This window comes from Rhinichthys klamathensis, unplaced genomic scaffold (genome assembly GCF_029890125.1).
Source record: "Rhinichthys klamathensis goyatoka isolate OS25496 unplaced genomic scaffold, OSU_Roscu_1.1 h1tg000216l_1, whole genome shotgun sequence".
NCBI lineage: Eukaryota > Metazoa > Chordata > Actinopteri > Cypriniformes > Leuciscidae > Rhinichthys > Rhinichthys klamathensis.
Window position 1 is genome coordinate 1,297,969 of NW_026606741.1, and position 26,322 is coordinate 1,324,290.

Consider the following 26,322-nt stretch of genomic DNA (forward strand, 5'->3'; position numbering starts at 1 on the left):
GCTGTGGTCTCGGATGGAACTACAGTTAAAATGGCACTGGTAACTGCAAGATCACTCTCAAACAAAACGTTTGTTTTAAATGACTTTTTTACACAACATAATCGGGATTTTCTGTTTCTGAAACCTGGCTTAATGTCGGTGAAATGCATTCTCTGATTGAACTTTCTCCAGATGACTGTTAATTTTTTTAGCACCCCTAGAGCTTCTGGCCGGGGTGGTGGACTTGCTTGTGTTTTTAAGAGGAGATTTAAATGCCGTCTTTTGTCAATGGCGAATTATCAGAGCTTTGAGGCCCAAGTTATGATGTGTGATGCTTGGAAAGCTGTTTTATGTGTTTTGGTATATAGACCTCCGAGGTACAACAAAGATTTTATTCAGCAGTTTTTATCTCATATTGTGCCCCGTTGTGATATTTTAATTCTTGGGGATTTTAATATTCATGTGTGCTGTCCGAATAAGCATATGGTCTCTGAGTTCATACAATTGGTAGACTCTTTTAATTTCATAGTCTGTTTCAAGTCCTACCCATGAACAAGGCCATATCTTGGATTTGGTCTTGTCTCTGGGGCTTCCAATTTGTAATATTGATGTTTGTAATGATGTTTTGTCTGATCATATGCCTGTTATTTTTAATGCCTGTTTGCCATGTGACGTGCCTCTAGGCCCGTCCTACTGAGGTAATTAATGTGAAACACCTGCAGAGGGTTATAAAAGGTAATGGTTCTCTGACTTGGGGTGGCTTCGGTTACCCTCTGGTTTTTTGTTAGTTTGGGTTGTTGTTGTTTTATTTGTTTGCTTGCTTGCTTTATGTATTAGTTTTAGTTGGGAAGTTATGTTTACAGGCCTGTGTTATTGGAACGTGTTTATTGTGTTTTGCGTTAATTATGTAGCTTATTCTTTATTGTAAATAAAATCTCTTTGACTGGCTTTTGTTCTCGTTGCCTCCCTCATTTGTCGCGGCTTAGAGCCGGCCGTGACAAATATGGGGGCTCGTCCAGCCATTCGTGGAGATTGAGAACACCTGGTTGTCATTATCTCCGACTCCGTGAGCGAGTGTTCAGCATGCGCTGTTTAGTTTGTTTGGGAGGCTTCGAGTAACAATTGGTTAGGACGTAAAGTATATGATTTTGTTTGTAGTTTGAATTTGGGAAACACTGTGTAAATGACTATAATTGCCGCTACGTGCTGATTAGAGTGGGCTATCAGGAAACGAATGCGGTAAGTTTATGAATTGAATAGTCTAGGCTACTGATTGAATGTATGAAAATATACAATATTCGGTGTTCGTTCGTAATCTTAGTTTTTTTGTTTGTTAGTTTCTTAGTTTTTCTGTTGCTGACAAAAATGACTTCCACTATTGATGAATTTATTCGTAATCCGTCAGAAGAACTTTTAAATGAGTTTCCGAAGGATCAATTGTTAGCGCTTGCGAATCATTATAATGTTGAGCTTTCTGTTGCTGACAAACGGTTAAAGGAAAGTTTAAAATCGATCTTGATATCTGCTTTGGTAGAACAGAATGTACTTGAAGATGAAAAGACAGTGTCTACTGTTCAGGCTAGCAGAATGTCTTTGACTTATGAGCAACAAAAGGATTTACTTCTGATATAAATGAAGTCTAAGGAAAAGATCGAGCAGCAAAAAATTGAAGCAAGACATGATATTGAAAGGAAGAGATTGGAGCTTGAGCGTTATAAGTTGGATTTGATAAATGCTGGAAAAGGTTCTAGAGAAGCCCGAAGATTGTCTGTTGAGGGTAGTGAGCATGACTTGTTTGATTTTGATGTGGTCACAAACTTGAAACTTGTGCCTAAATTTGATGAAAGGGAAATTGATACCTTTTTTTTTCACTGTTTGAGCGAGTAGCTGGTACTAGAGGTTGGTCCGATTCAGAGCGTGTTTTGTTATTGCAATGCGTTTTCACGGGAAGAGCTCAGGAGATTTTTTTCTTCGTTAAGCATTCAGGACTCGGAAAAATATGAATGTGTTAAGTAGGGGTGTCCCCGACTAAGGATTTTCATAGTCGAATCAGATTCGTCAAGTCCTGCCTATAGTCGACTAATAGTCGAATCATGTGTGTGGTGTTGGGGAGGCGGCGGGGCGGGGCGGGGCGGGGCTTTAACATTTTAAAGCCGCAATGTACAGAACATCACACAAAGATATAGAAGAAAATGTAAAAAAACATTTTGGATCAATAAAACTAAGAAATAACATAAATAACTGCAGAAAGGCCACACTGCAGATAGGATTTGCATTTCACATGCAAATCAAATTAAATCGGCTGAATTGCCTGTACGAGCATGCTCTAAGTAGGCCTACAGCGCAACATCGATGCACTGAAACATAATCAACAATTAAGATCACAATATACATTTATAATAAATAAAAATACAAAACGAAATAAGTCAGAATCAAGTCACAAGAAGCAGAACAAATGCGCAAAATGCCTAAAGTGCAGGGGAACAAATATTAAAAACACAAGTCACAAATAGTTAAATTAGATCACCCTGAGTGATCAATTAATAAAATAAAAATAAAGAAATTATTAAAATAACGAAAGTATGGCCAGGATTGTCAACTTTGTCTTTTTAACTGCAGAAACAACAATAAACGCAAAACTGGAGCGGCAGTCTTTTTAGCTAAACGTGTTCACAGTATCCAAAAATCAAATTAGAACCGGCTGAAATGTTTTGAATCACTTGTACCCATACCTGATCGAGAAACTAAATCCAGTCTTTCACTCGGCCTGTGTCCGTTTGAGTCTTTTCACATTGTTTGCGCGGATAAAATACATTCTAAAAACGCTTAACGTGAAAAACGCTTAACGGCTTTGTCCTAAAACTGTTATATTAAAAGATCAAATTCTGTACACACCTTATTAATACAGCATACTATATAGCCTACAGAAAAGCAGATGAGCCCAGAATATGAACGCAACGCGTTTTATTATAGGCTACGTTAAGCATTTTCCTCCCATAGAAAACCGTTAAAGAAAAAGCTTTACGTGACTTTCTATCTGAGAAACGCGTTGCGTTCATATTCTGGGTTCATCTGCTTATCTGCACATAGAATGGTTTCTTAAGGTGTGTAGCCTACTGTGTACATAAGCACGTAAAAGGGCCATTTAAGCGTTTTAAAAGCTTTTTTGACGTTAAGCGTTTTAGAACGTCCCGAGGAAAACCAGCCTGTTAACGTTGGCCGGCAGAAGTGCGATCATGGTTTTCCTGATGCTAAATCCAGCCTTGGAGAGAATATCCTTTCTGACGGTGTGCATCTTTAGATTTTCTTATCCCAAACATTTTTAAAGATTTAAATCCCTGCCGACAAGACGCTCCTCTGTCGGTCACGGATCGAAAGTGAAACTTAAATCTGTCACGGGGTGTTTGGATTTATTCACGCTGCACGGCACGCACGTTAAAAAATATTTATTAAAAGCTTCTTTCTTTGCACATTTTTATTGACAGCATTATCATAATAGGCTGTATATTAACGTATTGACAGAAAACCAGTAGTTCTATGTGAAATCAGACATTGAGCACACTCATATAGCCAAAATGACATAATCCTCGTTTAATAACACATCTGCGAAGATTCGACCGTGAGATTGGTAGTCGAATCAGGCTCCTCCTATCGAAGCATCGAATCTTCGACTATTCGGGGTCACCCCTAGTGTTAAGTCAGCTGTTTTGAAAGCTTATGAATTGGTACCAGAGGCATATAGACAGCGATTTAGAGGTTGGCAAAAATCTGAAAGACAAACGCATGTGGAATTTGTGAGAGAAATTCAAACTCATTTTAATCGCTGGTGTTCTGCTTCTGATGTCAAAACTTTAAGTGATCTGAAAGGGCTAGTATTGTTAGAGCAGTTTAAAAATTCAGTGCCACCTCGTGTTGCTACTTATGTAACTGAGACTAAAGCTCATACAGCGTATGATGCTGCGGTCCTTGCTGATGAATATGCTCTAATTCACAAAAATCAGTTTGGACAAAGGGCATTCAGAGAAATTAGACGAGATCCTGATTGGTCTGTACATGATAAGAGTAGGGAAAATCCTGATATCTTTAGAGGTAGATCATTGCGTTCACCTGGGGAATGTGAATTAGTGGATGTATGCTATTACTGCCAGGCTAAAGGGCATTGGAAAAATGAATGTCCGATGCTAAAAGCAAAAGCTCAATATTTATCAGGGAATAGAAGGCCCCAAAATGCTGTTTTGGGAGCAAAATCAGTAGGATTGGTAACATCTATTCAATCATCGTTCGAACTAGCTATTGAAAATGATTGTGAAACCTTGAATTCTGGTTTTTCACCTTTTATTACAGAAGGTTATGTCTCACTAGTAGGCTCTAAAGAGAATAAACTAAAGATACTCAGAGACACAGATGCAACGGAATCGTTTATTTCTGAAAACGTCCTGTCTTTTTCCAGTGAATCGTATACTGGAAATAATGTTTTGATTAGAGGAATAGGGTTAAATGTAGTATCCATTCCTCTACATAAAGTGATGATGGTTTCAGATTTGGTGCAAGGAGAGGTAACACTTGGCGTACGCCCCTGTTTACCAGTTGTAGGTGTAGACATTATTCTTGGAAACAATTTAGCTGGAAGTAGAGTGTGGTCCGTTGGTCCGCCAGCTTTGATAGTGTCTCCCTCTTTATTGGTTTCAGAGGGGTCAGATGAAAATGCCCAGAGTTTTGCAGAAGTATTTGTTTCTTCTGTTGTAACCCGTGCTGGGAGTAAATCTTTATCTGTGACTCAGTCAGATGTTGAAAGAGATGGTAAGACAATGACAAAGATACCAACAGTTTTGACTATCTCACGTAGTGAATTGGTGAAAGAACAACAGGCAGATGCCTCGCTTGTTGTCTTGTTTGACAGACTTCTGTCTCCAGATGTACTGCAAGATACACCTTCAGGGTATTATCTGGATGGAGAAATATTAGTCAGGAAGTGGGTGCCCCATGGTAAAGATTTTGTAGGAGACCCAATTGTTCAGATTGTTGTTCCAAAAAATCTCCGTGATCTTGTTTTGAAAACAGCTCATGATACTTCAGGACATCTGGGAGTAAAAAAAACGTATCAATTAATTTTGAGAAGTTTTTTTTGGCCCAAGCTTAAACGGGACGTGTCTGCATACATTAAAACATGCCATACTTGTCAGTTGACGGGAAAACCAAATCAGACTCTGAGACCAGCACCACTCTTTCCTGTTCCAGTGGTAAACCAACCATTTGAATATTTAATTGTGGATTGTGTGGGCCCATTACCTAAGTCTAAAGCAGGTAGTAAATATTTGCTCACGATAATGTGTCAAACAACTAGGTTTCCAACAGCCTATTCGTTACGCTCCATTACTACAAAAACCGTGTTAAAAGCCTTAACGCAATTCATTGCTCTGTTTGGAATTCCTAAAGTCATACAAACAGACCAAGGATCGAATTTTACTTCGAAGATATTTGCTCAAATATTAAAACAGTTGCGTGTTAAACATCAGAAGGCTAGCGCTTACCATGCTCAAAGTCAGGGGCGCTAGAACGCTTCCATCAGACACTGAAGTCTCTTTTAAAGGTCCCGTTCTTCGTGATCCCATGTTTCACACTTTAGTTAGTGTGTAATGTTGTTGTTAGAGTATAAATAATATCTGTAAAATTATAAAGCTCAAAGTTCAATGCCAAGCGAGATATTTTATTTAACAGAAGTCGCCTACATCGAACGGCCCGTTTGGACTACATCCCTCTACTTCCTTCTTTAATGACGTCAGTAGAACAGGTTTTTGACTAACGTCCGCCCACAGGAATGCTCCCTCAACTCCCTCAACTTGCGCACTTCTTATAACTTACTGTGTTTACTCAGCTCTTACGGTGATTTTCTGAAGTAAAACTGACGCTTCATCTTTTGTGTGATGTACAATAAACTTTATTAAACTCATCAGTATATGTTTGATCATCATTCGGACCTGGTCCGAAACAGCAGACTTGTAGGCTATTAATGAATAATGGATACATACAAGCAGATGACAAATACGTTATAATAACCGTAATTAAACTACTAAACTATACCTGTTCCATCTCTATACAGCACTCTGACTCTGTAGGCATTATTGTCCGACTCGAAATGAACACCGTTACTGAGAGTTTCTGATATTATCATCATTCCGTGAGATGAAATTGTCCTGAGAGACTGAGCGCGAGCTCATGAAGCTCCGCCCCCTGTGCCGGCAGCAGCAGCTTATTTGCATTTAAAGGGCACACACTAAAACAGCGCGTTTTTCTGAGCCCCAAAAAATGACAATTTAAACATGCTGTAAAAAATTATCTGTTGGGTATTTTGAGCTAAAACTTCACATACACATTCTGGGGACATCAGAGACTTATTTTACATCTTGTGAAAAGGGGCATAATACGGGACCTTTAAGATCTTATTGCACGCACATGAAGGGTGATTGGGAGGACAGTTTGCCCTGGCTTCTTATGTCCGCTAGGGAAGCTTCACAGGAAAGCACAGGGTTTAGTCCAAATGAGCTTGTATTTGGGCATTCTGTGCGTAGTCCAATGTCACTTTTGTCTGAGGATTTGAAGGATGTTAATCCACCAAAAAATTTGTTGAACTATGTAAGTGATTTTTGTAGGAGATTGTATGAATCTTGTGCACAGGCAAAAGCGAATCTGGGGCATTCACAAGATAGAATGAAGCGGTTATTTGATCGTCATGCAGAGGTTCGAGTTTTTCAGTCTGGGGATCAGGTGCTTGCTTTGGTGCCAGTTGTGGGTTCTCCTTTTCAGGCAAAATTTGTAGACCCTTATACTGTGTTACGTCAGGTTTCAGAGTTGAACTATTTGATTGAAACTCCTGATAGGAGGAAGAAGGCACGTGTTTGCCATGTGAATTTGTTGAAACCTTATTATGTGCGTGATACTGTTGAAGATGCTACCCAGGAGGCTGCTAATTCTCTTTTGCCTTTTGAAAATCCAGAAGGATCCCAAGTGAAGCCTGTGCTTTTGGTTGACGCAGGGGTGGAAACATCTTTAAGAGGTGTTCCTGCGAGGCCTGTTTCCGATGATGAGGGTCTGGATCCGGGTGAATCAGTCACACAAGGCTGTTTTAAAAACACAGAAGCCCTTGAGAATTTGGGGGTGATGTTGAAGCATCTCCCTGATGTTCAATATTCTGATGTGTCAGATTTAATAAATGAGTACGTGTCTCTGTTTTCAGATACTCCCACACAGACAAAGTTAATTGATCATGATATTGATGTGGGGGACGCAAAACCCGTTCATCAGCACTATTACCGTGTTCCGTTGGAGAAAAAGCGACACCTATAGGCTGAGGTTGAATACTTGTTGAAAAATGGGTTAGCGGAGCCTTCTTATTCCAGCTGGGCGTCTCCGTGTATTCTGGTTAGAAAAGCCAACGGCTCTCATAGATTTTGTACAGACTACAGGAAGGTAAATGCACTAGCTAAACCTGATTCCTTCCCTTTGCCACGAATCGAAGATTGCATTGACCAAGTTGGGTCTGCTACTTATGTTAGCAAATTTGATTTGCTAAAGGGTTATTGGCAGGTTCCTCTAACAGCTAGAGCCCAAGAGATCTCTGCATTTGTTACTCCGTCAGGTCTATTTTCCTATAAGGTTATGAGTTTTGGCCTGAGAAACGCTCCAGCTACGTTTCAACGATTAATGAATCGAGTTATCTCTGGCTTGGAAGGTTGTGCAGTTTACTTAGACGATGTAGTTTAGAACATCTAAGTCGGATTAGAGCATTGTTAGATCGTCTGGTTGCGGCTAACCTCACTGTTAATTTGAGCAAATGTGAATTTGCTAAGGCCACTGTAATCTACCTTGGAAAAGTTGTAGGTCAGGGTCATGTATGTCCTGTTCGAGCTAAAGTGGCAGCAATTGATCAATTTTCGACCCCTACAACTAAAAAGGAATTAATGAGGTTTCTTGGGATGGTTGGGTTTTATAGGGGATTCTGTCAGAATTTTTCTACTGTGGCAGCTCCTCTTACCAACCTGCTTCGAGATAAAATCAAATTTGAGTGGACCTCTGTGTGTCAGAGAGCATTTGAGGATGTTGAGTCTCTTCTCACTGTGTCTCCAATTTTGGTTGCACCTAGACTGGATAAACCTTTTAAATTGCAAGTTGACGCTAGTAATGTGGGAGCTGGAGCTGTTTTACTGCAGACCTCAGAAGATGGGGTAGACTGTGCAGTGGGGTACTTCTCTAAAAAGTTTAATGCTTATCAACTTAACTATTCCGTTATTGAGAAAGAAGCATTAGCTCTAATTTGGTCACTTATCCATTTTGAGGTTTATGTAGGTTCAGGGGGAGGGCCATTGGTGGTTTTTACAGATCACAATCCTCTAACATTCCTTCATTCTTTGCAGAACCCAAACCAGCGACTCATGAGATGGTGTATCTTTTTACAAGGGTATCATCTTGATACAGGACACATCAAGGGTACAGAAAACGTGATTGCGGATGCTCTGTCACGAGTATGATGTGTTGCCACGATGTTTTCTGGTTTTCTGTTTCTCTCTCTCAAGCTTGTCTCTTAGGTACCGAGGTCGATGAGTATTATGGTGGGAGGAGATGATTGGATTCTGGAAGATGCTGTGACATCGGTGTTATTCGGGAGTTCTGTAGTCTAATAATTTATTGTTTTGTTAATTTTTGTTTTGTGTGTGTACATCCCAGATTAGTTATGGGGGGGGTTGTTTTTTGTTTTGGGTGGTAATCCTGAGTGGGGGTACGCTTCAGTGTTCTTCGGCAGTCCTGGTTATGGGATTGTTGAGGATGCTGAGTTCAGTGTTTAAAGTCGCCCCGAGCTCGGCAAGCCACTGAAGACTAGATAGGCTTTAGGAAGTTTGTGATGTTAGTTAGGAGGCTGGGATGTACCCTGTTGGAAGTGTTTTGTTTTGTTTGTATGTGGGTTTATTTTTTAAGGGGGGGGGGGTGTGTGACGTGCCTCTAGGCCCGTCCTACTGAGGTAATTAATGTGAAACACCTGCAGAGGGTTATAAAAGGTAATGGTTCTCTGACTTGGGGTGGCTTCGGTTACCCTCTGGTTTTTTGTTAGTTTGGGTTGTTGTTGTTTTATTTGTTTGCTTGCTTGCTTTATGTATTAGTTTTAGTTGGGAAGTTATGTTTACAGGCCTGTGTTATTGGAACGTGTTTATTGTGTTTTGCGTTAATTATGTAGCTTATCGTTGCCTCCCTCATTTGTCGCGGCTTAGAGCCGGCCGTGACAGCCATGCAAACCAATTTTGCCTCAGACAGATGTGATTTGTTCTCGCCTCATTACGTCATCAATGGCTGTAGAATTCTCTGAGGTATATCTCCTCTTCATTTGTGAATGTGATTAAGTCTCCTTCTCTTTATGTGGGCCCAGATGAGCTGTTGGTACTCTTTAATTCTGTTTGCTCAGATATTTTGGATGTAGTGGCCCCATGGCGAGTTAGGAAACCAAAGATTAATTCAATACCCTGGCTTAATAATTATACTCGTTCTTTGAGGCATGAATGCAGAAAGGCTGAATGAAAATAGAGAAAGGATAAGATACAGGTTTCTCTTCAAATTATGAGGCAGTGTTTTTCAGACTATCAGGCTGCTGTGAGAAGTGCGAGGCAAAATTATTTCTCTAATGTCATTGCACAGAAATGTAATTTACCTAGATCCCTTTTCGCAACAATAAATAGACTGCTAAAACCAATTGGCTGTTCTGCTTTGACACCTTCGTTGGAAACATGTGACAGGTTTCAAACATTTTTTTTTAAAGAAAAAGTGAAGATTAGATCTAGTCTTCCTATATTGCCTGTTGAGACTGTGTTGTTGACAGCTAGTGTCAAGTGTTTTGACCTCTTTGAGCAGGTGTCAGTGGCACAAGTTAAGGACATCATTATAAGTTTGAAGCGTACATCTGATGATTGCAATGTGACTCCTTTACGCCTCCTCAAGGAATTGGTGGATGTTGTTGGACCAAGTATTGCCTCTATTTTTAATAGCAGTCTTCATAATGGGATTGTTCCAACAGCCCTCAAGTAAGCAGTTATTCAGCCGCTTCTTAAAAAGCATAACTTAGACCCATTTGAATTGAAGAATTATCAGCCTATTTCCAAACTTCCATGCTTGTCAAGGTTTTAGAGAAGGTGGTTTATGCACAGCTGATGTCATTTTTAAGTAAACATGAGATCTTAGATAAATTTCAGTCCGGTTTTAGGGCAGGTTATAGTACGGAATCAGCACTCTTGAGAGTTGTTAAAGTCCCACTCCGATCATATTTTTTAGCTATTTTTAAACATTCCCAGTGGTCTTTAAATTATGATTATGCCATTTTTAGCCAAAATCACAAAACCTGTGCCGTTTTCTGGGACTTCGCTTCAGCAGAGCGGCAGTAGCTCATTAGAAATTCGCCTCTGCGTTGTGGGCGGAGCCGTTGGCACAGAGACGCCCCTCCCCCTGCCCGTTGCTGAGAGCTCTGTCTCTCCCGCTAGCTTACATCCCCAACCTGTCAATACCGGTGCAACAAAAATGGAGAACAATATTGGAGCTATCCAGCCGTACAGTTTTGAGCCAGATGCCAGCTCGGACGAGGAACAAGAGGACGTACATAGATCTAGTCGTCTACAAGTGGATGTATCAGAATGGTAACGTTATTGTTTTTGTAATCTCTTGAATTGACTATTTCAGGCCAATAACTCCTAATAACATGTTAGTAAATAAATATGTTTGTGGACATGCTCCAAACATTTAGTCAGATTAACCTTTTTGAAGTGTTCATAGCTATCACACAAAGAATAAATCATAGTGCTGCAGAATCAAGTTTAAATTTAAGTTTACTTATAGAGCACAGTATGAGCTTGTGGCCCCGCCCAGTGGAGTTACTACGTCACAACTCCAGTCTATTTCAAACGGCATTTTTGCGTCTGCTACTGATTCACAGCCATTTGAATGTAAAAATACTCAGAAATACAACTTTGAGCCTATTTTTCTAAAGATATGTCCTCTAACATAAGAAAAATGCCACAAGAACATGTTAACACCTAGAAAAACATTATTTTCATCGGAGTGGGTCTTTAATGACCTTCGTTTAATCCGAGATGCAGGTAATTTTGCAGCTCTGATTTTATTGGACTTGAGTGCGGCTTTTGATACTATAGACCATGTGATTCTCATAAAGCGGTTATCCCAATTGGTTGCATTTGTATGCCGACGATACACAAATTTATCTCCCGTTGAAATCAGGAAAGAACTGTGGTTCTTACTCACTGTTGGCATGCCTGGAGGAGGTTAAGAGCTGGATGACTCATAATTTGGTTCAGTTAAACCAAAGTAAAACTGAGATCATGCTTTTTGGCCCTGCCAGAAGATGCTTTGATATTGCAACATATTTTGGTACATGGTCAGGCTATTGCCATGACCAAGTAAAAAACTTAGGTGTTGTGTTTGACCCAGAGCTGAAATTTGATAAGCAGATTAATGCCGTGGTTAAGAGTTGCTTTTTCCAGATTAGGACTATTGCACGCTTAAAGCCTATTCTGTTGAGAAAAGATCTAGAAAAGGTTATTAATGCCTTTGTTCTGTCCCGCCTTGACTATTGTTATGTTTTGTATGTAGGGTCCAGTCAGACCACTATATCACGCTTGCAGTTCGTTCAGAATGCGGCGGCACGGCTGCTGGTGGGTGCTAAGAAAAGTCATCACATTTTTACTGTTTTAGCTTCTCTCAGGTGGCTACCTGTGAATTGCAGGATAAAATATAAAACTCTGCTGTATGTTTTTAAAGCAGTGCATGGGATAGCTCCTGCTTATGTATCTGAGCTTGTTGCTCTTCACTAAGCACCTAGGTCCTTAAGATCAAATAATAAATCATTGCTCTCGGTCCCTCGATCTCATTTAAAGTTAAAAGGTGATCAGGCCTTCGCTGTTGCTGGTCCGAGGCTTTGGAATAGTCTGCCTCTTGAACTAAGAGAGATCACTTCTTTAAATGTATTTAAAACCAGTGTTAAATTATTTCTTGTCTTTAGCCTTTGAGAGGTTGGGCTATTATCTGGATTGCTGTAAGTTGCATGTTGTTTTTATGTGTTTGTTTTATGCTGCTGATTGTACAGCACTTTGGTCTGCAGGTGCAGTTTTAAAGTGCTTTATAAATAAAATAACCATAACCATAATGTTTCAGACACGATGGAAGTGAAAGTGCAAAGAAAAGAACTGAAGTTAAAGGTGATGATGCTGTAGTTTGTTTCAGCCTGTTGACACCAATAAAACAAGGAACTTTTGGAGACAAAGAGGCTTTTCAGCAGCAGTTTAACATAATGACTCTGTACTTTTTGAATGCAGATTGGATAAAAACACAGTGATCACAGTTCACACCCGCTGTGAAGCCCCTCCCACAACAATTCACCAATAAATACTGGGAATATTCCCATCATCCTACAAAAGAAGGACAAACTCCAGGAGTAGCAGCTGAAATCTGTATGACTGTTAAAGATGGAGTTTATTAAAGAGGAGATTGAAGACATGAGTGATCCAGAACCATCCAGAATAAAACATGAAGATACTGAGAAACAAATAGGTTGGTGTCCATTCTTGATTCTTCATTGTTGACGCTTTGGTAGATGTGAATTAATAAGCAGTATATATATGGATGATAAATGATAGAGAAATGCATCTGAATGATCAACCTTGTATATAGCAGTTGTCAAACTTATTTTTACTATATTAACAATTGAATGACAGAACAAAAAGTGAAAGATCTGGGGCCCCATGTACAAAGACTTGCGTTGAATTCATATTAAAACATTGCGTACAGACAAAGCTGTTAATGTGCGTACGCACAAAAAAAAACAGATGTATGAATCTCTGCGTACGAAGGATCCCACGCATACTCTTTGTACATCCTAATTAACGTAAAATTGAGCACACATGCATGAGCACAACGCCTCACCCAGTCTCCTCCCTTAAATAAATCAATTTAAATATGATAATGAGTCCACTTTGGCAAAAGAAAACAGTAAGAAAATGGCTAAAGCAAGCGGCAAGAAACTGATTGAGTTGCCTCAATTATGCCTCAATTATGGGTGAGGAGTATATCTGGAGTATATCTGCTGCTGTGGGAGACTCGGATTTACTACAGGACTGCCACGAAGGTAACCAATTTCTCATTTGTTTTTACTATGGTACATATAGCTTACCTATTTAATTTTCCAATGCATGCAATGTAGCTGACCAAAAGTACAACGTATCCATTGTATTTATGGCAAATGCATGTACCACTGATCTATATAGAATGACATTATATATGTCATTATATAGATCAGTGGCGTTTTCTCATTAATAAAGAACAGACTCAAACAGTGGCGGTTCTACATTGAATTACACCCTGGGCGAGACCCCCTTCGAGCGGAATTATAGATCTTATATAATTTATAATAGCAATGCTTCCCACATGTGGTGGTGCGATAGACTTGTAGAACAATTCGTTGTGTAATGTTTGCAACTTGACTTCATTGCCTGTAAGAGTCGCTAAGGGACAAAAACTATAAGAAATGTACGTACGCCAGACATGAAATTGGCGTGGAGGAACGCACATTCTCGCGTTAATTTCACTGTTAGTACATCCGACCGTGAGCGTGAAAGCTGGCGTACGCAAAGTTTTTGTGCTTACGCAAGATTGATACACGAGGCCCCTGATCTCTGTGGCTTTCTGCTATTAAATAAGGGTTCACTTGAACTGATTCAAACTGTATTTCTGTGTATTTTAGACCAGGTGAGAGTGAAAGAGCAAAGACAAGAACTGAATGAAGTGAAGGAGGAACATCGAAACTTTACAATTCAAAGAACAAAAGCCAAAAAGACGCACACCTGCACTCAGTGTGGAGAGAGTTTCACACAGAAAGGAAGCCTTATCTCACACATGAGAATTCACACTGGAGAGAAACCGTATACATGCACTCAGTGTGGAGAGAGTTTCATACAAAAAGGAGACCTTTACAGACACATGAGAATTCACTCTGGAGAGAAACCCTATACATGCACTCAGTGTGGAAAGAATTTCACACAGAAAGGAAACCTTTACAGACACATGAGAATTCACTCTGGAGAGAAACCCTATACATGCACTCAGTGTGGAAAGAGTTTCACACAGAAAGGAGACCTTGACTCACACATGAGAATTCACACTGGAGAGAAACCGTATACATGCAGTAAGTGTGGAAAGAGTTTCACAAAGAAAGGAGACCTTGACTCACACATGAGAATTCACACTGGAGAGAATCCGTATACATGCACTCAGTGTGGAAAGAGTTTCACACAGAAAGGAAACCTTGACTCACACATGAGAATTCACACTGGAGAGAAACCGTATACATGCACTCAGTGTGGAAAGAGATTTTCTCGTTTATCAAGAGTCCGTCATCATCTGCTCATTCACTCTGGAGAAAAGCCATTTAACTGTGATCAGTGTGGTAAAGATTTTATTTCATCATCAAATCTAAATAAACACCTGAAACTTCATTCAGATGAGAGGCCTTATGTGTGTTCTTTCTGTGGAAAGAGTTTTTATAGGCTGGACAGTTTTAAACGGCACAAGAAAACACATGATGAAGTGAGAGATCAAGTGTGTTGTGACTGGGAAGAGCTTTACTAGAACTGATCATCTGAAACTGCACCAAAGAATTCAAATGAGTGAGTGCTAGCCGGCTTTTTACACCCGTATGTCCGGGTCGGAGTGGCTCAGCATGCAAATCTCACTCGCCAATATTCATTGGACCGTTTTTTACTACTCAAAGGTGATTGGGGCTCTCAAGACCCCAATACGGCAATATGGACGTAACATCTCTGTTCCCTCCTTCAGGGAACTAAGTTTACATCAGTAACCGAGACGTTATCCAGATGTTCCAGTGGAAAACCAGTGACATGACTTTTTTGGATGGAGAAAAAAACAGTGTTCATAGAACTTTTAGCTTGAATTAATATGGCTGAATAATTAATTTATTAAATTATTATGAGTTAATGTCTTCATATCAAACTGCCAAGACTTAAAATCTGCCAAATATTACAACTTAGATTAAGGTATAATAAATCTTTGTACTTTGCTCTCTCTATTTACGTTTAAAACAAACACTATTTACATAAGTGATGCGAGCTGGGGAGCCTGAGAGAAAGCTCTTACCAATGAGAGTGGAGCGCCCATCACCCAGAGGATACCGCTGGTAACGGGAAACAGGAAAGGGGGGAAGGTGGGTGAGAACTGGGTGCAGCGGCTGATTCTGAGCTATGCCTACGTGGCCTGCCTGATCTAACGCTTACACTAGATTTCTTTAACATGGAGGCGTTCTTTATAGACACCTAAAAATCTTATCACGATATGGTTGCAAAAATCGCATGACCCAGGACATAAAGGAAAAGAACCGTCTTTAATAATAAATCTGACAGGGAATTTCGGGAAAACACAACCACATTCAAACATAGACGACAACAAACACATTTTATAATCAAATAAAAAGGAGAACCAATGAGATAATAGAATAGATACCGAACAGGTGAACGTAATCATTTATCAGACACACTGGAAAACAGGGTCAGATGACGGGCACAGGGAAAACAGAACCTACACACACTGAAAACTAAATAAAAACAGGGCAAACATCAATTAGCAATTAATTCAGTTCAACGACTTTTGTTTTTTGGCTCCCAGCTGTTACAGTTTTTAATTTCAGACATCACTTATCTGTAAACTGAACAATGTAACTGAATGACTCATTAACATTCTTAACATTCCAAGCATGCTTTCATACACTACCTAAGTGTATTTATATAATGCGATAGAAAACGTTATGATCTGCATAAAACCGTCTCAAATATCACAGACTGTTTATTAATTTCCTCATGTGTATTTCTGTTCATTTCTATACCAACATGAATATGCTTGTGTAATTGACCCTTCGCTAAGCCACGCCCGAAAACCGCCACTGGCCAATCGTGCCTTAGCAACCGTAACTAGGCGCGGGAGGTCTGTCAAGCTTTCGAGCGAGGCAAACATGCCGACGCGTTGTGTGTATAGATTGTGCAAATCTGATACCCGGTATTCTAAAAGTTTGGACGGTGGGGTGGCATTTTTTCTCTTCCCGAAACCTAAAAGCCAAAGGGGAAAAATCCCGGGCGTGGATCAAGCAGTGTGGAGACCCATTCGCAACTAAATGTCGACAGGATTAACAAAAAAAAAAACGCCTATTGGTTGGAAATAATGGCGGTTCTTTGTTCATAATGCATTTATTTGAACGTAAAATAAGACGATTAAAGGCAAGACGGAGGCTCACTGACATACTTTAAAATATGTTTCAGCATTGTGTTAATCGACGGTGGACGGCCTACTAACGTTAACTTTACGCCTGTAACTTTACCCCAATCCGATCGCGTCTCTCCCGGTGTTAGATTGATGGATAAGCTGTTTGATTTAAATTGATTTGATATTAGATTATTTTCACATTTCACTTACTCTGCTGTGCATGAACATAGCTGTTCAATTTGTGTGTTTCCCATTTGAATGGTCTGCTAAGGAGGCGGCTGCTGCTTGCGCTGGGACCTAACGTTATAGGCTTTAGCTTCAATTTTGATGAAATTATTCTCTAATTGGTTGCATATTATGTCGTGGATATATCCCTCGAATGCATACTGCTGTCCCTTTTGTCTTGCTCTCTCAGATATTTCACTTGTTCGCCAAAAATGACTAAATATCTCCTTGGGAATGTCTGACACCGGTACATTCACACTGTAATAGACGTGGCAGCCACGAAAGCTTGACAGGCGTAGCAACAGTAACTAAGGAGGGCGGGGCTTAGCGAAGGGTAATTTAATGAAGTGTTTTATAAACATGTAAATGAGACTTTTGACACCAGTCTTTTGAAATCTTTCTGTGATTTTATGAAACAGGATGGAATGTTTTAAAGTGAGAAAAACCTTACAAGTGCTCATATTGTGACAAGAGATTCATTCATTATGGAAACCTGCACTGTTAGCCTGGGCAAGTTGAATCAACTTAAAGGTTCCCTGACATGAAATTTTCACTTTCTGAGGTTTTTTAACATTAACCCTTTAAGGTACGCACCATGAAAAAAGCAAAGGAAAAATTATTTCTTTGCATTTTTTATTAAATTATGATAACAATAACAACAATCAAAAAAATGTTTTTAATTAGACCTTACAGTATTTTAGATACAATCCTCTACCAAACGGTTGAGACGTCTGTTCATAATAAAAGAACAACATTCAGAACAAGTCATATTAAGTGCATTTTCTTGACCAATAAAAAAATCTGATGGCTGCTATTGATGGCTCTTACAATGCTAGTCATATAGTAATACACAAACATAGTCAATTTTAAATTATGAAATTAATAGTAACACCAGAATCGGTATTAATTCTTCAAATGTATTCTTGATATTTACCATAATACAGTACAGAAATGCTGAAAAAATGATATTGATCAAATATTTTTTATCAAATATGTAATTGAATAATATTAAAATTAATCATTTTAACAACACTAACCCTTTTGTTCATTGTAAATAGCTAATTTTACCAACATTAGCTAATTTTATTAGCTAATTTTTACTACCTTAAAAGGACAACTCAACCGTTTGGTAGAGCATGTTTAAAAAAAATTATTTGACCCTTATAAGACTTATTTTTGTTTAATTAAGTTACATAATTCTGTTTAACAACTCCTCTGAAACGATAATATGTCAACCAAATAGTCTTACCTTTAAAAGTCCCGCCGATATGCGTCATCAAAGGAGGAGCAAATTTTCGCTGTGTCGTGCTGTTTGAAGGAACACTGAAATGGCATGCTGCTCACAGACACAGTGCCATCTAGTGGATTTTTTTAGCATTGCACTAGAATGTGTCTAGAAATTTCAATCGGTGTAAACCGAGCTTGGCTATCTTTCTCTGCCTGTGAGAAAATGAAAGTTTAAACGGGGTGATCTTGAATCTCCTCCGTATGACATCATACGGAGGATAGGTAACCTCCCCTTTCTCTGCTTTGCCCGCCCAGAGAATTTGGCTCGCCCATGAGAAAATGAGCTAGGAAGTACGAACGCGATTTGAGTTTTGTTCTTCCTCGAGAGATATCATGGCTTGCAAATGCGCCGACACAACTTCCCAAAGTTTTGTATGGTCCAACATTTCACCGACGACTGTTTCCTCAACTTGGGCCAATACAGAGCTGGCCTCGATGAACGTCTGAAAATAAATCGATCGAGCTACCAAGCAACAATTTCTGATGTGTAGCCTAATTGTTCAAGTTCAGACAGGTAATCTTTCTCTCAAAATCGTTCAATACTGTTTATGCATCAGTAAGTCAAGCCAGTGACTAAAATATCAACTTCACATCGTTTCTTTTAGTAGGATGAAAAATAATCTTATTTAAATTGTGAACAAATTATATACAGAAAGCGATCAAAGAACAATCTTTCCACACAGCGTGAGTTTATCTGGACAACTCGTTTTGAAATCAATGATGCACGTTACACTGCACAACAAAGCTCTTACTGTATACATCATCATGTTTGCATTGGTGAAAATGTTGTTATTTACAAAGTACACTCACCTAAAGGATTATTAGGAACACCATACTAATACTGTGTTTGACCCCCTTTCGCCTTCAGAACTGCCTTAACTCTACGTGGCATTGATTCAACAAGGTGCTGAAAGCATTCTTTAGAAATGTTGGCCCATATTGATAGGATAGCATCTTGCAGTTGATGGAGATTTGTGGGATGCACATCCAGGGCACGAAGCTCCCGTTCCACCACATCCCAAAGATGCTCTATTGGGTTGAGATCTGGAGACTGTGGGGGCCATTTTAGTACAGTGAACTCATTGTCATGTTCAAGAAACCAATTTGAAATGATTCGAGCTTTGTGACATGGTGCATTATCCTGCTAGAAGTAGCCATCAGAGGATGGGTATAGCGAATACAAACCCTTCAGGCTTATTCAAGACCCATCCGCTTCGCGTCGGGCTCATAATCAGCCTGTCGGGGTGGCATTCGCTATAGTCTCGCATTGCCAGACCTTCAGACTGACGACAGAAGGTCTGGACTCTATCGCAGCTTTTCTTGGCCAAGGACCGCCCAAGAGGATGTTTGACTGACATGTAACGCAACCAATCACAGTTCATTTTGTTCCACGTCATGTTTGGGGGCGTGACAATATTATGTCGATCTCCCTACAATAACACACCGGTGTGCATCTAATAAATTATTCATTCAAGAGCGTTGTGCAAGTTTACTGCAACAATGAGCCGCAAACTTCACATACTTTTGAAAATCCAGCGATTAGTTGATCCTGGTAAGCGCTTATTGTCACAGTTGTAAACACAACGGCTTTCTTCTTCCACGAGGGGTTTTGGCGTCACAGAATTTGTTTCCACGCGAACCGTTAAAGAACGTGACACACGTGTCTCCCGGACATCCTGTAGAATTCAACCAATCAGATCGCGACTTCGAACTCCTGAAGTGTTTCCAGAAAAGTGTACCATATGCATCAGACATTCAGTCAATGGTCCGTGGGCGTGACGTCTGAGGCTGAGACTACATTCGCTATAACAACTGCCTCGCTATAGACCTTATTCGCAAACACCGGAAGTAGCTAACCGCGGCCATATTGTTGACATGACATCTGCCCTGCTGCCCCTAGCCGCGCGCAGATTTGAGTTGAGGGGAGCAGTAGCCTGGCCTCATCTCGTCGGTATCAAGAGAAGATCAGCTTGATTGGTGTGGACCCACATCAAATAGACCCAATAGCATTAAGTAAAGATCCGTCCTTATTGCCAGGCGTAACTTATCCGGATATTTATAACCATCTCGTTCATACAGTATCCGTAAACAAACTACAATTTACAGAGATGGGACCAAGTCACACATGTGCAAGTCTCAAGTAAGTCTCAAGTCTTAATCTTCAAGTCTCAAGTAAGTCCCAAGTATTTTTTTCCTGGGCAAGTCAAGTCAATTCAAGTCAAGTCCTGTAGTAGGTCAAGTCAAGTCCAAGTCAAGTCACCTTATTATTGTAATTTTACCTGCAGAATTTGATCTATGGGCGTCAGTTTGGTTTGAAATGAACAGAGGCGCATTCGGAAGTGCATTTGGGTACAATGACGCATTCATGCCACCCATTCGCACATACAGCTCAACTAACGTGATCGTTATACAGGTGTTTAAACAACAAAACACATCCACTTCCACATATTTGACATTAGCTTATACATTTGTGAACATTTTGAATAAAACAGGAAAAATTACATAAAAGCAGATCATCATTCATTCAGCGCTGTGTTGTGGTTGCACTGTGTCACGTGACAAGCAATGACGCGTCACCATGGAAACATCAAAGTGAGTGACAGGTTCTAAATAACGGTCGCTTAGAAAAACTCACGCTGGGGGATCACCAGTTAGAATAGTTTAAACTTACTTGTGAAAGGGTTAATAACTACTTTAGCAATTATTACATTAGCTAACTACCAACTAACCAGATAACATTAACAAATTGACAAGCACTTACTGGGCAGAATGGCTCTTCAAATGACGGACGAAATTGGAGGTTGTCGTTTGGCTGTCCGCAATGTTAATGTTGCATGTCTTGCAAAGCGCTGTTCGTCTTTTGCCATCTTGTGAATAATTCTTGAAGCCGAAAGCGATGACCCTCGGTACCCCTCCGGCTGACATTTTGATGTGATGTCTAAGTGGGCGTGGTGTGCGTAAGGTACGAGAGGGCATGACTGATGATAGTGTCGTGATCCAGTCATGACAACGCTATTCTCAGCCTGCGCTCCAGCTGGATCAACTTTTTATTTATTTTTATTTATATATATTTTATATTAAAACTGAAAACATGATGTGATTAACACTCAAGTCATTCAAGTCATCGTGTCTCAAGTCAAGTCCCGAGTCTTTAACTTCCAACTCCGAGTCAAGTCTCAAGTATTTCATTTTATGTCAAGTCAAGTCACAAGTCCTAAAAATAGCGACTCGAGTCGACTCGAGTCCAAGTCACAAGTCCCTATGTCTGATAATTTACCTCAACAAGGCAACATAATGAACGACACTCGTCTCATTCGTGGAGGTGGAAAAACAAGTTCTTTGTGACATGCAAGATTTGTTGTATTAAAATGTAAATGCAAAAGAAAAGGCATGAGAGTCGGTTGTTTTTGTCAATTTTAAGTTTTAATTAAAAATGTTTGCGATTTTAATATAAGTACATGGTTACATATTTGACCACTTGCTTGAGCAACTTAATATATAGTGTGTGTGGTACAGCCGCGGATCAGTTACGCACTGCAAACGCCGCATATAAAGCACTATAGCGCGTCCTGCTTCTGTACCGTACACGCACCGCACACGCATTGCACACGGATTATGTGTGAAACCTGTGGTAAAATGATGGGAACAGACTTTTCTGTGGGGAGTTGGCTAAAAGTTTAGCCTATTTATCCTAGCTCGTTCTGGCAACCACAGCTGACGTTTTTTTATCGTAAAAATTACGTTTTATTTTTTAGGCACTTAAATTACATTTTTAAGTTCATTGAGTATCCGACAGGATATTTGAGGCACCTTTTTTTTTTTTTTTACAGTACACAAAAATCATTGCTAATTTTATGAATGGTTTCAATTAGTTCAAATGCATAATTATCTGTTTGGCTTAGTTTATATATATATATATATATATATATATATATATATATATATATGTATATATATATATATATATATATATATATACACTCACCGGCCACTTTATTAGGTACCCCATGCTAGTAACGGGTTGGACCCCCTTTTGCCTTCAGAACTGCCTCAATTCTTCGTGGCATAGATTCAACAAGGTGCTGGAAGCATTCCTCAGGGAGTTTGGTCCATATTGACATGATGGCATCACACAGTTGCCGCAGATTTGTCGGCTGCACATCCATGATGCGAATCTCCCGTTCCACCACATCCCAAAGATGCTCTATTGGATTGAGATCTGGAGACTGTGGAGGCCATTTTAGTACAGTGAACTCATTGTCATGTTCAAGAAAACCAATTTGAAATGATTCGAGCTTTGTGCCATGGTGCATTATCCTGCTGGAAGTAGCCATCAGAGGATGGGTACATGGTGGCCATAAAGGGATGGACATGGTCAGAAACAATGCTCAGGTAGGCCGTGGCATTTAAACGATGCCCAATTGGCACTAAGGGGCCTAAAGTGTGCCAAGAAAACATCCCCCACACCATTATACCACCACCACCAGCCTGCTCAGTGGTAACAAGGCATGATGGATCCATGTTCTTATTCTGTTTACGCCAAATTCTGACTCTACCATCTGAATGTCTCAACAGAAATCGAGACTCATCAGACCAGGCAACATTTTTCCAGTCTTCAACTGTCCAATTTTGGTGAGCTCTTGCAAATTGTAGCCTCTTTTTCCTATTTGTAGTGGAGATGAGTGGTACCCGGTGGGGTCTTCTGCTGTTGTAGCCCATCTGCCTCAAAGTTCGACGTACTGTGCGTTCAGAGATGCTCTTCTGCCCACCTTGGTTGTAACGGGTGGTTATTTGAGTCACTGTTGCCCTTCTATCAGCTCGAACCAGTCTGGCCATTCTCCTCTGACCTCTGGCATCAACAAGGCATTTCCGCCCACAGAACTGCTGCTCACTGGATGTTTTTTCTTTTTCGGACCATTCTCTGTAAACCCTAGAGATGGTTGTGCGTGAAAATCCCAGTAGATTAGCAGTTTCTGAAATACTCAGACCAGCCCTTCTGGCACCAACAATCATGCCACGTTCAAAGTCACTCAAATCACCTTTCTTCCCCATACTGATGCTCGGTTTGAACTGCAGGAGATTGTCTTGACCATGTCTACATGCCTAAATGCACTGAGTTGCCGCCATGTGATTGGCTGCTTAGAAATTAAGTGTTAACGAGCAGTTGGACAGGTGTACCTAATAAAGTGGCCGGTGAGTGTATATATATATATATATATATATATATATATATATATATATATATATATATATATATATATATATATATATATATAGTATTGTTAGATGCCAATCATAAGACCTGTGAGAAATAAGCAAATAATTCAGGAATATATGACATAAATGCACTTAGATCATAATCTTGTACAGCAGTTGTCATTCACATTTTGACTATTAACAAGAGAATGACAAATCTAACCTTTGGTACAACAAAAATATGATATTTGATAAACAGATCTCACTTGTTTTCTTTTATTAAAGCTATGGTATACGATTTTGAAAATCGGTCGAGAAAGCCTGAATTTTTAAAAAACTCATCCCGCCCCTCCACACACACATCCCTCCCCTCTGTGCGACCTGATCCCTCCCACCGGGAAACGAACTGAACTATGTCACTCAGTCAAGCTGTGATCACCGGTACTAAACATCGGAACTGAGATGTAATGTCAGTTCATGTAATGTTCAATCTAATGACCTCGCTAATGACACATATGTAAAATTGCCTTTAGACACTTGAACTTAGTTGCTTCATCAACAATTCAATGTCACGTTTGAGTTCACGTCAACGCAAGATTAGCAACACATGAAATGTTCTAAACTCCCCACCACCATTAGTATAATACTACTAGTATTGCTAAGGTTTTCAGTAATTGTTATTGCAGCACACAGCGCATCTTGTTCAAATTTCGATCGGCTCGAACAGAAACCCACTAGGCCTACTGAAATATATTCAAGGACTTCAAGAAATATAATTACTTTGACCCGTGATAGGCGATGCTAAACGGCTACCATTCCAATGCCTACCGGCAACATTAGCAAGTTGTCAAACTGATAAAAAGCTATTTTTGTAACACGTCCATAAAAGTATAAATAAATGTTTACCTGCTCAACAAAAAGTCAGCCGTGTCAGCGTCGGTCTTTAGTCCCAGATCTTCCTGAAGCTTCCTCCAACGGTCAATGGTGGACCCTATATTTATATCCTACTCAAAGTTCGGCGTTCTTCACATTTTTTTTTTTATCTCTGCTCGTTCCTCTAATGACTTTCTCTTTCGTCCTTACTTTACTGTAGGGGCAAGCAGGGGACGCTTGCTGCTGTCTTTTTTTTTTATCCATTGCTGATATGCTACTTAGCTAGCTACCATAGACTGTCAGCTGCTTGCTCGCGCAATTTCATGACGCAGGAGGGGGGGCGGCGGCGGGTGCGGTGGGGTGGAGACGCGAGCGCCAGGCGGAGTTTCAGTGGAGCTGGTGATTGGATGAGAGCAGTTGACCAATGTAAGCTGTCCGGCCGGACAGCTTACATTGGTCAACTTCTCTGCGGCTGTACAGCCAATAGAGTGAATGGATTTTTTTCATTCTTTTTTCTATTCATATTGTTAGGATTGTACTATATAACCATAACTAGCATCTAAACGAGGATATTAATAATGAACAATCTTTGAAATCGTATACCCTAGCTTTAAATCAGGGTTCACTTGAAAATTCACATTTATCCTCCAGAACTCATTCTAACAACTTAATATGTTTTAATGTTTCAGACTCGATGGAAGTGAAAGAGCAAAGACAAAAACTGAAGTTAAAGGTGATGATGCTGTAGTTTGTTTCAGCCTGTTGACACCAATAAAACGATTTAATGTGCCAATTTACAGAAGATCTCAGACATCACCATAATGAATGAGCTGAAAACAGGGAACTTTTGGAGACAAAGAGGTTTTTCAGCTGCTCAGTTTAACATGATGGCCCTGTACTTTTTAAATGCAGATTGGATAAAAACACAGTGATCACAGTTCACACCTGCAGTGAAGCCCCTCCCACAACAATTCACCAATAAATACTGGGAATATTCCCATCATCCTACAAGAGAAGGACAAACTCCAGGAGTAGCAGCTGAAATCTGTGTGACTGTTAAAGATGGAGTTTATTAAAGAGGAGATTGAAGACATGAGTGATCCAGAACCATCCAGAATAAAACATGAAGATACTGAGGAACAAATAGGTTGGTGTCCATTCTTGATTCTTCATTGTTGATGCTTTGGTAGATGTGAATTAATAAGCAGTATATGGATGATAAATGATAGAAAACCCTCATAACCTTTAGCAGTTGTCAAACAAATTAAGCTATGTTAACAAGAGAATGACAGAACAAAAAGTGAAAGATCTGATCTCTGTTGTTTTCTGCTATTAAATAAGGATTCACTTAAACTGATTCTAACTGTATTTCTGTGTATTTTAGACCAGGTGAGAGTGAAAGAGCAAAGACGAGAACTGAATGAATTGGAGGAGGAACATCGTAACTTTACAATTCAAAGAACAAAAGCCAAAAAGACGCACACCTGCACTCAGTGTGGAAAGAGTTTCACACATAAAGGAGACCTTAAAATACACATGAGAATTCACACTGAAGAGAAACCGTATACATGCACTCAGTGTGGAAAGAGTTTTTCTCAAGTATCAACTCTCAGTGTTCATCTGCGCATTCACTCTGGAGAAAGGCCATTTAACTGTAATCAGTGTGGTAAAGATTTTATTTCATCATCAAAACTAACAGATCACCTAAAAGTTCATTCAGATGAGAAGCTTTATGTGTGCTCTCTCTGTGGAAAGAGTTTTTCATGGCTGAACAGTTTTAAACAGCACCAGAAAACACACAATGAAGTGAGAGATTATATGTGCTTTGACTGTGGGAAGAGCTTTACTAGAGCTGAGCATCTGAAACAGCACCAAAGAATTCATACTGGAGAAAAACCTTACAAGTGCTCATATTGTGACAAGAGATTCAATCATTCTGGATCCCTGAAATTACACAAGCGAGTTCATACTGGAGAGAAGCCGTACGACTGTACTCAGTGTGGGAAGAGTTTCTCCTACTCATGTAATCTAGTGACTCATATTAGAAAGCATTGTTCTGTGTCACAGTGAGCAAATGTTTTGTTAGATTCACATAAAGTAAATGTGTAGTTAGTTAACTAATAAACTAGTGTTGCTGTGAAATGCCACAAGATTTGTGTTTTATAAGTTGGAGAACAAGAATATTATTGATGTAGCACCCTGCTAAATTTATATATTGTTTCTTTTGTGTTCTGCTAACAGAAATATAGTAGCTATATCCTGAAATATGGGCCAGTTCAATTGTCCCTGGTAACACCTTTTCTTTTTTGTTTTTGTATTAATATGTGTTAATAAATTGTGAGGTGTTGAAAGATGAAGATTTCATTTTTCAGCACGACCTGGCACCTGCTCACAGTGCCAAAACCACTGGTAAATGGTTTACTAACCATGGTATTACTGTGCTCAATTGGC

General features: G+C 39.7%; 1 protein-coding gene and 1 long non-coding RNA gene across 2 annotated transcripts in view; both read left to right on the forward strand.

Annotated features, from left to right (window-relative positions):
- The window catches only part of LOC130097341 (uncharacterized), a 40,549-nt gene extending 28,332 nt beyond the window's left edge, over positions 1-12,217 (forward strand). Inside the window, exon 3 of the long non-coding RNA XR_008808292.1 lies at positions 12,181-12,217. This is a non-coding gene — a long non-coding RNA (uncharacterized LOC130097341). The remainder of the gene's footprint in view (positions 1-12,180) is intronic.
- Positions 12,218-13,771: 1,554 nt separating this feature from the next.
- LOC130097333 (gastrula zinc finger protein XlCGF57.1-like) lies at positions 13,772-26,228 on the forward strand. The gene is made up of 2 exons (XM_056264131.1): positions 13,772-14,575; positions 25,394-26,228. The coding sequence occupies exons 1-2, from the start codon at positions 13,918-13,920 to the stop codon at positions 25,939-25,941; spliced, it is 1,206 nt and encodes a 401-aa protein (XP_056120106.1). The 5' UTR covers positions 13,772-13,917; the 3' UTR covers positions 25,942-26,228.
- Positions 26,229-26,322: the final 94 nt, after the last annotated feature.

What these genes read in the sequence shown, in the direction of transcription:
- LOC130097333 (XM_056264131.1), top strand. Translation starts at nt 13,918, where the DNA reads ATGAGAATTCACACTGGAGAGAAACCGTATACATGCACTCAGTGTGGA. An exon ending in GAGTTTTTATAGGCTGGACA is followed by an intron (nt 14,576 to 25,393) that starts GTTTTAAACGGC and finishes CACATAAAGGAG; the next exon opens with ACCTTAAAATACACATGAGA.